The sequence below is a fragment of the Cephus cinctus genome, unplaced genomic scaffold (assembly GCF_000341935.2).
Source record: "Cephus cinctus unplaced genomic scaffold, Ccin1 Ccin1_scaffold0215, whole genome shotgun sequence".
In the NCBI taxonomy this organism is placed as follows: Eukaryota; Metazoa; Arthropoda; class Insecta; order Hymenoptera; family Cephidae; genus Cephus; species Cephus cinctus.
Window position 1 is genome coordinate 3,556,200 of NW_014332933.1, and position 12,999 is coordinate 3,569,198.

Below are 12,999 nucleotides of genomic sequence, written 5' to 3' on the forward strand. Positions count from 1 at the left end.
TAAGCTTTTCTTATCCAATCACAATATACCGAGGGGTGTACAGTTTATTAAGGAACGTTTGACATCCACTTGAGTAGCAATTAATGAAAGGTCATAGACGATGGTCTTTCGAAATATTATAATTCGAGGACATAATAAAAGTAATATACATTTTATGCACGTGTACAGTCAGTAAATTATTAAATGATTTAAAGATTTATTTTTTCCTGCCACCTCTCTCCTTCGGTAGAAGATTTATTGCGTTACCTGATGATAAGTTGTAATAAGCCAATGTATTACTATCCTTGAAGAACATACCCTGAAAGACAGACAGTCGTAAAATTTATTAATTTAAGTACCGTCTCGTTTTTCTGGTGCTTCTTACCTCGTATTGCAGCTTCTGCTTGCCTGGAGGCATTCCTGTTTGCTCGTGAATACGCGCCTTCATGGTCGCAACTGTATCGTTTGGCTGCAGAATGATGTTCAATGTCTGTCCATTCAGTTTCCATTCAGCCTTCTCCGTCATCATGGGTACAGCTACGCTCAGTTGTACTGGTCCCTGTTTACATAACATTTTCTCAGTGAAGTGTTAGCATCGTAAAGATAAAACGAAAAACCAACCTTATTTCTTGCCAGGAACTGCTGTTCAGGTATCAAAGAATCTTCGGTACGTAGTTTTTTCGTCTGGGGCTCTTCTTCCATTGGTTCTCCAGGATGCTTCATTCCCATCTATGCACAGAGAATGAATGTAAGTAATGAAGATTGACGTGATCATATCAAGTAAACATTATTTACCGCTTGATTCATTGGAGGTTGCATAGGAGGCGGCGTGGGCATGAATGGCGACATTGCGGGTGCTGAAAAATTATTTTTTCAATAGTTTAACTAAAATATCTGTATGATCATATAGTTTCGGATAATTAGACTACAGTAAGTGTACTTACTCATGAGTGGTCTAATAGGTGGCATGGGAGCCATCATCATCATCGGCGGTTGTGGCATCATCTGCTGTGGAATTCCCATGGTAGGCATACTCATCGTAGGTGGTGGTGGTTGTGCTGGAACGGGTACAGGTTTTGGAGCTGGTGGCTTAGGTGGTGCCTTCAGGGTGGCTTGTGGCTTCGACGCTGCAGCAGCCATATGAGACAATTCAGCCGCACGATTGGCTGGTTTTGGACCGATCTTCTCCTTCTCTTCATCGGGAAGAAGTCCCTTGACTTTGTGAATCTGATGAATCTGCTCCTCCAGAGTGATATTGGCACGAGCAGCTCTTGTAGCAGCTTCCACACTGGATGTGTGACCGTCCCAAGTAACTTTGTCATCCTTCTTCTTGTCCTCCTCGCCGATCTTTTTACCGATTGCAGTTTCCTCGTCGCCAACACCAAAGATGTCAGTACGTCTCTCGGCCAATTGTTTAAGACTGGCTTCGATAGCAGTACCAGGTGCGAAGACTGTTTCTTGGGCAAGTTTATCCAGATGCTTGTCGCGTTGTTCCACCCAGCGCGGATCCAGCAAACCAATACGCATGTGTTCCTGTACTTTACTTGCAGGAATACGTTCGCCCGTGATAGGCGAGATCAAGTACTCATCCTGAGCAACTGGACGAGTCGTTTTATTAATAGCTGAAAGAATAGATAAGAATATAGAAATGGTTCACAGTTTTTATGAATAATTGCGTTCTTCAAAATTGGTGAAGAAAATGTACCATGTTGTTTTGGATCGTATCCTTTCTTTACTACTACATTTCCTGGAGTAGGTGGTAATGGCGGTGGTTGCATACTAGCATCGCGTGGTTTCAAGTCCTTAGATTTCTGAGAATCTCCTGGAGGAGATACGTCGTCTTCGTCGCTCGAGTCCTCTTCCATGTCTTGCACCTGTAATACAATTATTATAAATAAGTTTTAAAGTCTATCTCTCAAAGTATGTCACAAATAGTTACTTGGTTATTATCCTTAGCGCGATCTTTTTCGCTTTCTGTACGATTCTGCATCTCGTCGTCTCCATCACTTTCGATTTGCATCTCTACATCCTCTCCTTCTTCTATGCGCTCCTAAAATATTAATTCATCAATGAAATAAATATAATGATGTTTGAGCGGTTCAAATACGAACTGTCTTACCTGCATCAGTACGCGTGCACCAACTTCATCAGGTGTCGTAGGTGCAGGAAAATTACCAACTTCGAATTGCTGGTAATCCACAGTTTCGACGACAACAAAGTCGTGCCAATCAATCTGAGCATAAGCGACTCTCTCACGCTCTAGCTCTTCTTCTTCCTTACGTCTCTGTGCTTCCTGATATTTTAACCATTCGGCGCGATACTTTACTTGCTCGAGGATCTTATCCATATTTGATGCTTCATTTCTAAGTCGTGGTAGTAAATCTTTTGGTGGAATGAGTACCTTGGTATACTGTTCAAGTAATTTAGTAAAGTATTGAAAGAGCGAATGTTGGGGTCGCAGAAAGTCGAACTGGAAATTTCTTTGTTCGCGATTCATTAAATTTGTCAGGAATTGACGTCCGTTACGCGCCACGAATTGCGCGGTCAACTTAACAATATCTCTGCAACAAGTATAGTTAGGAAATATAATTAATAATTAAAAAGTTTCATGGTTTTAAATAACTGAGTAATTATAATACATACAAATCCAAGGCTGATATAGATGGAGGATCGGCTATGAATTCAAACTCTGGAGGTGGATCCTTTGGTATAAACGGCTGTTCTACTTGCTTAAGAATTTCTTGTTGTTTTTGATGAGCAGCGAGATTCACAGCTTTACCTACTCCAGGAGCGACTAGTGGTTCCTGACCTTTACCCTCTTTAAATTCCTTTACCTTATGCTGATAGTATGCATGGTAAGGATCCCCAAAATTCAAGAAATTGAACTTTGGATTCCCCAGCTCATTTTGACGGATTCTTGATTCAAATTCTGGTCCATTTCTGGCCACGAAACTTGCAGTCTTGTCAACAATATCTGTTACACTGTATAAGGAAAACTATATAGATGTAATAAACTATTTAACTTTAGAAAAGTAAAACTGACATGCTATTCGACCTTTTTCTTCCGTTTTTCTCTTTAAAAAGAGCTTCAACACTTTAAATGTGTTTCCAATGTTAGGCCCATTATATTATATCGTGAAGAGTAAACATATCCTGTAATAATGCGAAACATTAACTTCTTCTAATATAAGCACTTTCAACATTTTTAACAATAGATCTGATATATCTTTCAAAAAACAATATCGGAATCAAAGGATACTTCTAACCTCCGGAGGAGGATAGATAATTCCAACAATGGGTTGAGAGGACGGAGCCGAATCCTCAGACTCCGTCGCTGGTGGCTCCGGGAGGGCCAGTTCTTGTGCAGGCATTATGCACAAAGTTTTTTTTATATCAGTGTCTAAAATATTTAATGATTACATTAATTTAACCACAAATACTCAAAACCACTATATGTATAGCCACCTTGCTATGGCCAGCTATGGCGTCCTGTACTGTTAGAGCGACAACAGTACATTATGCCAAGTTCATATTCTTCACTAACCTAAGGTTCATAAATGGAAAACCGGCATGCAAACGGTCCATTTGTGAAAGCGTTTTTACTTGCTTGCTTCGGTGCACTATAGGTGTGTTCGAAAATGATCCGAGAGAGAAGAGTGCATCGTTGCTTCCCTGTTCCTCATGCGCTCCTCAACAAATATCGCAGTTCGCTCAAGTTCTGGTAGACGGCGTCGTTAATGTCGCTTATACTAATCATGAAAATTCACCCCCTTTGGCTAGTTTGGTGGGTTTGGTTTTGGTGTCGTTGATTTCACGAGTGGTCTCACGCCATTTTTATTTATGCATGGTGGGGGGTAATATAGTAAGCAACATTGTGCAGAAAACTTACGAATAATTATTATTAAAATTCTGCCGAAGTAATAGTGAGCTAACAGCGATGTAGATCGGCGCGCGTACCGCAATTGTACATAGCGTTAGAATAATTTCGCCAGTGCTCTGTGCGAAAATATTAATGCATTTGTTGAACCGTGGTGTTCACTGCGAAAATCAGCGATTTTTTCTACACTGCACAGAGAATAAAATGGATTATCGTCAAAAGGTAAAATTTTTGATATTAGTTTACAATTCTTTGTCGTGTCTTGTTTTCGTGTACCATAATAGACTTTTTCTTCTATATTTTTTTTGTCTACGTGTAAGTTTGTATTTTGGAGCATGGTGGACTGTTGTATTTTTTTTACAGCTTAGATTTTTTCCGAGGACAACTTAATTTTTATTTACCAATTATAAAATTCGCTTGTCTGAATGTAATTCATGAGAGAATACGTTTCCTATATTTATTTTTTCAACCTGTGATATAATGTACAACAATCAGTTACGTGCATAACTAGACTTTTTAGATTGTATGCTTTTTCATGTGTATTACCATATTAAGAAAATATTCACAGGTACGTGTCGGTCTCATTGTTATTTTGCATATATAGATGGTTGTCAGTTCGCATCATAAATATAAACAAGAGGATGATGACGACGAAGATTTAGAGGCATTAAGGTTAGCTGCTCTTCAAACATTAAGGGCAAAAGACTCTCTTCAGAATAAAAGACAATATTCACCATTACAACGGACAACTGCTCCACAAATTACTCAACCATCACAAGCACATTATAAAGGACAAAAAGTTCCGATCAGAGGATTCTACCAAAAAACATATGCACCGATACAAAAGCAAAATGGGGTAAATATTCATATAATAATACATCTATTTATCTCACAAGAATTTTGGATTCAATTATTCCATTGATTTATTTTTCCATTTAATATTTTTCAGACATGTTATTATCCTAGTCCTTGTAATCCAAATTTGATAACCATAGTCCCCGTGGATGCAAATATTGTTGCCAAGGAGACTGAATTATCAAGCCTTTCTAAACTGCAGGATGCAAATTCTGGTGAAGAAAAAAAGAGTTTTGGTAGGATACCAAAAGATTATTAGAATTATGTATCTTATTTATCCATATAGTTTTTTAATTACTTTTTTATCGATATTATATTTTCAGAAGAATCAAAATTTTATCGTTACAAAGACAACGCAAGTGGATCTGAAGAAGAAGATCTTGGAGATCATAAGAATGACTTATCAGAAAAGGTCCTCACGGAATCTATAGGTATGGATGGTGCTGACGCTGATGAAGAATCAACTGATAAGGAAAACCAAAGTGCTGCGGAAGAAAGTCCTCCAAGAACCGAAGAGGATGATGACGATGAAGACAATGATGATGACGACGACGTCTTATTAATGGCCGATCTTGAGGAAGAGGACAGTTTGGAGCGATTGATGGATGAGATGGAGAAAGAAATGAACGTGGACAAACCGTCAGAGAAAAGAGAGAAGAGACGGGAGTCTTTGAGAAAAGACATGAAGAAGGAACCAAGGAGACGCGAGGAATCACTCAAAAGTCAAAATCAAAAAACAAAGTCAGAGCAAACGGGAAGGAGAAACAAAAGCAATAGTCCTGCTCAGTTATTACCCGCGACTGTTATAAAAAATGAACAGAGATCAGTGTCACCACATACCGCCAGCAGACCTATCCATAAACGAAGATCACTGTCACCAAGGTCTCGATCTAGAAAAAAGTCACCGAGAAGATCACCGAGGAGATCACCAGTTAGACAAATAAGAAAATTACAAAGGGAGCTACCGCGGTACCGATCGCCGCGAAAGTCTCCAGCGAGGTTCTCGCCAAGACCAAGATCACCAAGGCTATCACCACGTTTAAGATCACCAAGATCATCCCCGCGACGGTCACCGAACAGATCTCCTAAAAGGTCACCATTAAGAAAATTATCACCCAGAGGAAGATCACCTAGAGCGTCATCTCATGTAAGGTCACCCAGATCATTACGATCACGATCACCCCGATTATCTTCTAGATCAAGATCACCAAGACCCATTAGATCGCCAAGAATGTCTCCAAGACCTAGATCACCACGACTGCCACGATCAAGGTCGCCACGATTATCACCAAGACGATCGCCTACCAGACATTCATCAAGATCGAGATCTCCAAAATTGTCACCACAGTTGAAGTCACCGAGGTTATCACCCCGTCGGTTGTCACCTGCACGAAGACCATCACCTCGATCGAGAACTCCCCGATTGTCTCCCCGGAGAGGTTCTCCGCGGTTTAGGTCTCCAAAACGTTCTCCTAGAAGATCTCCACCACGTATCCGATCCCCTAGACCATCACCGCACGAGTCACCATGGTCTTCACCAAGAAATTCACCCAGACTTTCTCCTAGACGACGACGATCCCCGAAGTGGTCTCCGAAGGAATCGTCTCGAAAGCCTAGAGCACGCTCTATTACTCCTGACGGACCTACTAACCCTCCACCCAAAAGGGATGTGTCTCCGGTACCAAAAGGTAAATCACCAGATAACACGAGGACAAAACTGAAGCAAAGAGAAGACGTGCCCGACAAACCTACTGTGGTAGTTACTGACTCTAACAAGGAATCCCAAAATGTGGTAAACGACCCAATCTTGGAAGCTCGACGCCGCAAGTTTGAATCGACAAAACCTATAGATCCTGTTCACGCTAATAAAAAAATCAAGTTAACTAAAAAAGACAGTACATCCAAAAAACCAGAACCTCCAGAAGAACCCACCCAGGAAACTACCAGTGTAGCTATAAAAAAAGCTCCTAACAGCCCTGTAGAGTACGATGCAGCGGAATCAGATTTGTGCTTAGATGTGGATTATGAGTTTGAGGATTTACCAGAATCAATGGATGAAACATCTGTGGTTACTGTTGCAAGTTCAGTAACAGTGTGCGAAGAACCTGAGCCAGTGAAGATCGAAAAAGAGAAGCCATCGAAAAAGAAAAAGAAGAGGGACAAAGAGCTGTATCAAGTTGGAAAATTGAAAAATGAATTGCCTCTTTCAGAGCGTATTGGGAAAGAGAAGAAATGTAAGAAGCACAAAGACGTGGATGGTCCTAACGAAGAGGTAGAAACTATCATCGAGGATCTGACAGTCGACGAAGAAGGTGACTTACGTGCTGAACTCAGCAGAAGGCGTGCTGAGAGATTAAACAGAACAGCGCCCATTCAATCTGCAAGACTCGTACAATCAGCATTCAAAGGAGTTGTCAGCGAGTAAGTATTCTAATAAATTTCTTCCAAACTCATTAATTATAAGAAATCATTATCTTTAATCACATTATTTTTTTTACAGAGCCGCTAAAACTAATGCAAAAGTAAATCGAAGACACATCGTTAAGACCGATGACAAATGTAAGCATTCATAATTTTTCTCTATCGTTTCAGTTCCTATTTTTAAATTCAATATCCTGTTAAATCAGATAACAACACCAAAAAAAAGCCTCATTCACTCTGATTATACTGCATTTAATGAGTGTGTAATCAAGGAATCTTGTATTTCATAGCGAATCAAAAAGAAGTGAGACGCGTGACTGTGCTTCATCGTCCTGTTTCCGAATTACATGATTCCGAAGGTACATAATCCTAGACATTTATTTGAGATTTGTCTTGTAAATTTTGAGAACAACAAGACACGAATGGCTTCGAACAATTAGTTTTCTTAACTGTAACTATTATTTCACCATCTACGCTCCCGTCTTTATCTACGTTATATTTCCGTTTACTTTCTGTTTTATTAATACACTTCTCTTTTCACTCTTCTCAGATGAAACTGTGGACTCCAAGGTTCCCATACGCTTCAGACTAGGTATTAGTAAGCCAGTGCAAGACACTAGGGAGGCCAAGGCATCGAGGAAGGCTTCCAAAAGACAAAGCCGCAAGGTAAAACACAAAAATTTGTCTCTAAATGATACTGAGCATACGGTATAGTGTCAATTGTAGAATAAAATGTGTACATATATCCTAAATACATAGATATATCTATATATATCTAGATATAAATATATATTTAGGGAGAAATAGATACGTACGTACAGGTACAGACATACGTATAGTATACATATTTCTTGGGATAAAATCCACAATAATTATTATTATCAACGGATCTACCGAACATGTCGATAGGAGTTAATGTTTTTTGCAACGCAACATATTTTGTATTTAAGAAATCGCATAATTCACTGTGTCAATCACTGGTGTATTTGACCATGATAAAACTAAATTAATTCACACTCTCTGACATGTTCCTCGTTTGACTTCTTTTTTTTTTATTTTATTTCCTTCGTTGTTACAAATTGAACGAATTTTTATGACTGCAATAAAATTCCACCAATGTTTTGTCGTTCTTCGAATTTTCTCTCAATGATATTATGATTGTTCGTTTTGATCGTATTCACTTTACTCTTTGACATCACAAATGTCTTTCTGCATGTACCAATGGATCATAATAACATTTGCCTGTAGGAATGCATCTAGCATTATGCAAGTCACTGTTAAATATGCACATATAATTTAGAGAGGAAAATAATACTCAAAGAAATTCAAAAACTTCATATAGTCACACGGGATCATTAACGAGTCACGTTTATACTACATATTAATGATAAATCAGTCGTATATTAAACCTCTCGTATACACGGACTATCATTGAGAATTAATGATGCATTGTATAATAGTCGTATACGTTGAACGAGGTCACTATAAATAGATATTTAAGAAAACGTAGAGAAACCCAGTGTTATTTGTATTTGAGGGAAACGTTTAAATTTCACTAGTACGATCGAACGGACCAAGAGTGTTTGAGCAGATTAGGCACAGTTAATTACTTAAAAAATTTTCTGTTCTTTTTTTAATTGCGTTACAATTAATTACACGAGTTATATTATTTTGAGATACGAACTCTTGATCTGATCTATACCCGCATGTATATACATTACATATGAACATCCTCACGGCAAATCGTAGCTCATGATAACATAACCGTCATTCATCGTTAGACACTCATTGCGATAATATTTTACAAACAAGATGAACGTCGTTACGGTTGAATGAAAAATTAATGATGACACACCTTAATCCAATGAAAAGGCGCCTGTCTGTTTTGCCTGTCATTAAAATCATACGCTGATAATTACTCAAGTAAATACAGTTAATATTTCGCATATTCCGATAACGCGAGGAACGAAACTTGATAACACAATTTTACATATTGCCCAAGCAGTATAATTGTATGACGTAGGACAGGTTCAATGTGCCTTGATTAAATCTATTGACTGCGCGTAGTCGTTAAAAACAAAAAGTCCAGAAACAATAATACGAAAAAGTGCATACGAAAATCGCATTAGAAGACAGCATTCGTTATTAGTTATCGAGTACTCTATTCAGGATAACTCCGGTGTAACGTATGAATGATATTCTGGCAATGATGAAATTTGTATTTACGGGCTTAGTACAATGTCACTTATTAAAACGAACGAAACTGCTGTCGTTTGGTCGGAAGATCATCGAGTATCGAATTCTTTCTGTCGGTTAATATTTCTCACGAATGATAGTCGATGATTACCGCCTGACGTAGCAGTCAAATTAATGTTGCTTCGATTATAGTCATTGTTAAGTAAACGACAGATCCAGATAATCATTAGACTATCAAAGAGTAGGCCATCTTATACTTAAATCGACTATCGTTATACCTGTCACTTTCGATACACTTGATTTTAAATCGATAGGCAATCGCGCGGGAAAGTTTGAAAAATAAATGTGATATATCTTCTTCTTTTTTGTTTAGGAATAACGTTAACGAACATTCGCCAGATTGCGTATTTGTACGAAGAGAGAAAAGAAAAATGTGTGAATGATCATGAGAATGAGGAAGAGTGAATGCGCGGGGGAGAGAGAGAGAGAGAGTGCGCGGGAAAAAGGGAAATATTTAAAAAGATAAAAGAAAGTAGCTGTTCACCTTACATCATTTTGTTGTCAAGTTACAGAAAGATAAGCTCAGTAAGGTTTGCATTATTAATAATTGAATTAGAATATGTACGGTTTCATTATTATCTCTTAAAATTAATTCAATGATGACGATGATGAAGGAAGATTAACGATGATAACGAAGCTTAATAAACATTAGATGACAATATCGGCGAAAAATTTAATAACTTCGGCATCTGGTTTTATGTAATTATTTATTGTTAATACGTTGCCTAGGCTCTTGATTACGAATTAATTATATTGAATCATTGTCTATTATGTGAAAAATATGTGTAAATAATTCTCATCGCTCGCTCGCTAAATAAACAAAAGGACATAAAAAAACAAATTCCCCGAAGCTGTGACCTTTCGTGAACCTAAAAGAAACGTTAACTATGTTCGACTAACGTTGTTAAAAAAGAAAAAAAGAAAACTCTTCGGAGACGAGAGGTGTATTTATTACTTTAAACGATGATCCCCTTTATCGATATAAGGATCTAATGGCAGTGCAGCGTCTTACATAACTGATTAATTCTGTATACGCTCCAATGTGTCGTATTATTTATCATTCTTTTGTAAGAGCACCAAACTCGCTGTATATAACGGGAATTGTATTGTCGCGCAACGAGAATACTTTGTTAAAGAATATTTTTTTACAGGTTAGATTATATACCATCCTTAGCCGTTACCTTTCGTTTTATCATGTAACGTGTATAGTATATTGGATATGTTAGACTTTCTATTACGATTGACTGAATATAACGTATTACATATATGCGCCAATGCGACTAATTACGGCTGTTGTTCCACCAATCCACAATTAAGTTTACGTAGATTAAGAAAAAAGTATTAAGCAAAAAGACTATAGAATTAATTACGCTACTTACCCTTTTATCAACGGTTATCGACGTCTTACGATTTTGCATGGTTTTCACGCTGTTCCGGTAGATTTTAAATGCAGTCAAATTCATCACTCTATATCTACCCAACCAAAGTACTTGTTCAACCGCTATTATACTCGTATGGTTATTATTTTATTTAACGTAAAATCATGTTCCTCGCAAGCTATACCACTCACTGCCATTCGTATACGAATCTAAGAACCATTGAATTTACATTATGGACGTCTCTTTGCTTGATGGTCACCGTGCGATTTTATTTTCATAGGAATTCATGCTTGTGTGACTTTTATTTTTTTTATTGTCTCTAATGCAAAAGATGCCTTATCAATGTTGGGTTCGTTGGAACGTCCCTATGCGGCATGTTTAATACGGAAAAGAATATTTTTTCATTTCTAATGTGCATGCGTGTGCTATATATACTTTTCTCGTGATGTTCGCCATAGCCTGTCAGTATATAGGTCGTAGATGATAATAATCATCGGATCCAACAGGACCATCCGAAGTACTGACGTTTCATCGTGTACACGATATGCGATGACTCTTAGAGTAAGATCGATATCGTGCACTACGATTCGATCTGGTGTATCATAGAATAACACAGTCACAGTAATTGCACGTGGATGATTATGATATACGAGATTATAGGATTGGATAGAAAGAAATTTGAGATATTTAAAATACATTTCGTATCCTGAAGTTTCTAAGATCTTTTTTTTTGGGTTATATGTATTTTTCTCCATGCGTATAAAAGTGATACAATTTCACAATAATAAATCGAGAAGTTCAGAATTGGCGCCAATTTTAAAAGCTTCCATGAGCTTACGAAGAGTATGACGTAATCTTTATTTATATTTCTGTTAAAAAAAATAAAAGCGTCTTGTTTCTTAATCAAAGCTGATTAATCGGCACTTTGTCATGGCAAATTTACTATTTTAATTTTTATGTATGTATATATATATGTGTACGGCAGACTGATCATTCCTTAGAATGATATTCTGTGTTATTCTGTGATAATTGTTGCAGCTAGTCCGCGTTACGACTTTCTATATTTGCGATATTTAATTTATTGATCTAATTTTCTGTCACCATAGTAAATACAGATGGCAACGTCATACTGAGTGTGCAAAAGACTTATTATTTGCGTACGTCACGTAAATTAATAAATAGCTCTTCGTTGATCCTCGTGGAGAAATCATTGGATTAAATATCGATTCTAGCCACTATTTGGGTAAATAAATATTGATATAATTATTTATTTTTTAACGTACGAGATCCCCATGCTGCTGCATAGAGACAGTCGACCATCTGTTATTTACTATTACACTTTATTAATTATATTCTCTATGAATGTACTATGTATACACGTCTACTTGTACTTGAATCCTTTTAAGGAGGGAGAGAGACAGAGAGAGAGAGAATGTAAGAGTGTGTGTGTGTATGTGAGAGAGAGAGAGAGAGAGAGAGAGAGAAGGTATTGCGCGCAGGTGGTCCTGCAGGAAATCAAAGGAGATTCTTAAAGGAATACCAGAGACTAAAAAAAATAATTAAAAAAACAAGAGAAACCGTCCCATCATGCACATCACTGTAATTCATCAAGTCTCTCATTTTCAGAAGACAAACAATAAAATATTTTTCTACGTATAACAATACACGTCTTTTTATCATTACCGTCGTCTGCTTTGATCTTTATATTTTCATGGATATACAATCAGTCCCTTGAGATATCCATTTTTTTATTTATCCTATTATCAGCATCCCTTCTGTTCCTGTGTAGTGCTGCACTGTACAATAAATTTCATAAAAAGAAAAGGCTAAAAGATGTAAAGTATTTCGCGCAGTCGCCCTAAGCAAATGCACCACGTACTGTGGCATACCCAAGGCCTAGTAATCAATGGCGTAACAAGGAGGGAGTTGAAGCCGTATCTACTGTAGTCGAAACAGTGTGTCCACGGAGTCTTTCAAAGTATATTCATTTTTCAATATTCGAAACTTCCATCCTTGTCGATTATTCCTGTCGAGGGTTTATGATACTCCTTTGGACTTTATTTTCAATCCTTATACCTGTACTGTGTCGTAGAGCTTTGACACCACGTCAACCCTTTTGTCTTGTTATGGTATACCGACTACTCTAATGGGTTGACGCTTTATTGGAACGTCGTTAGAGAATTTGCTAATTGGGGTGCAGCCATAGAAAACGTTGATGTGCGAATTGAATAA

At 37.6% G+C, this 12,999-nt stretch overlaps 2 protein-coding genes across 10 annotated transcripts; one reads left to right on the forward strand and one right to left on the reverse strand.

Moving 5' to 3' along the window:
• Window positions 1-10: 10 nt before the first annotated feature.
• LOC107265407 (splicing factor 3A subunit 1) lies at window positions 11-3,628 on the reverse strand. Of its 3 annotated transcripts, none has more exons than XM_025082597.1 (11): window positions 3,524-3,628; window positions 3,239-3,379; window positions 2,623-2,953; window positions 2,099-2,540; window positions 1,919-2,029; window positions 1,685-1,853; window positions 924-1,601; window positions 775-836; window positions 601-708; window positions 365-538; window positions 197-298 (listed from the first exon to the last, which is right to left on the reverse strand). In XM_025082597.1, the coding sequence occupies exons 2-11, from the start codon at window positions 3,348-3,350 to the stop codon at window positions 197-199; spliced, it is 2,289 nt and encodes a 762-aa protein (XP_024938365.1). In that variant the 5' UTR covers window positions 3,351-3,379; window positions 3,524-3,628. The 3 variants fall into 3 exon arrangements, with proteins under 3 accessions (XP_015590323.1, XP_024938365.1, XP_015590324.1); XM_015734838.2 differs by having other exon boundaries at window positions 3,445-3,584; XM_015734837.2 differs by lacking the exon at window positions 3,524-3,628 and having other exon boundaries at window positions 11-298; window positions 3,239-3,350.
• A 120-nt stretch (window positions 3,629-3,748) lies between these two features.
• LOC107265199 (serine/arginine repetitive matrix protein 1) lies at window positions 3,749-12,989 on the forward strand. 7 transcript variants are annotated; one of them, XM_015734403.2, is made up of 8 exons: window positions 3,749-4,078; window positions 4,461-4,712; window positions 4,806-4,947; window positions 5,038-7,132; window positions 7,212-7,270; window positions 7,423-7,491; window positions 7,683-7,798; window positions 12,860-12,989. In XM_015734403.2, the coding sequence occupies exons 1-8, from the start codon at window positions 3,992-3,994 to the stop codon at window positions 12,920-12,922; spliced, it is 2,883 nt and encodes a 960-aa protein (XP_015589889.1). In that variant the 5' UTR covers window positions 3,749-3,991; the 3' UTR covers window positions 12,923-12,989. The 7 variants fall into 7 exon arrangements, with proteins under 7 accessions (XP_015589889.1, XP_015589888.1, XP_015589893.1 ...); XM_015734402.2 differs by having other exon boundaries at window positions 3,750-4,078; window positions 5,035-7,132; XM_015734406.2 differs by lacking the exon at window positions 12,860-12,989 and adding an exon at window positions 9,702-12,429 and having other exon boundaries at window positions 3,751-4,078; window positions 5,035-7,132.
• The last annotated feature ends 10 nt before the right edge of the window (window positions 12,990-12,999 follow it).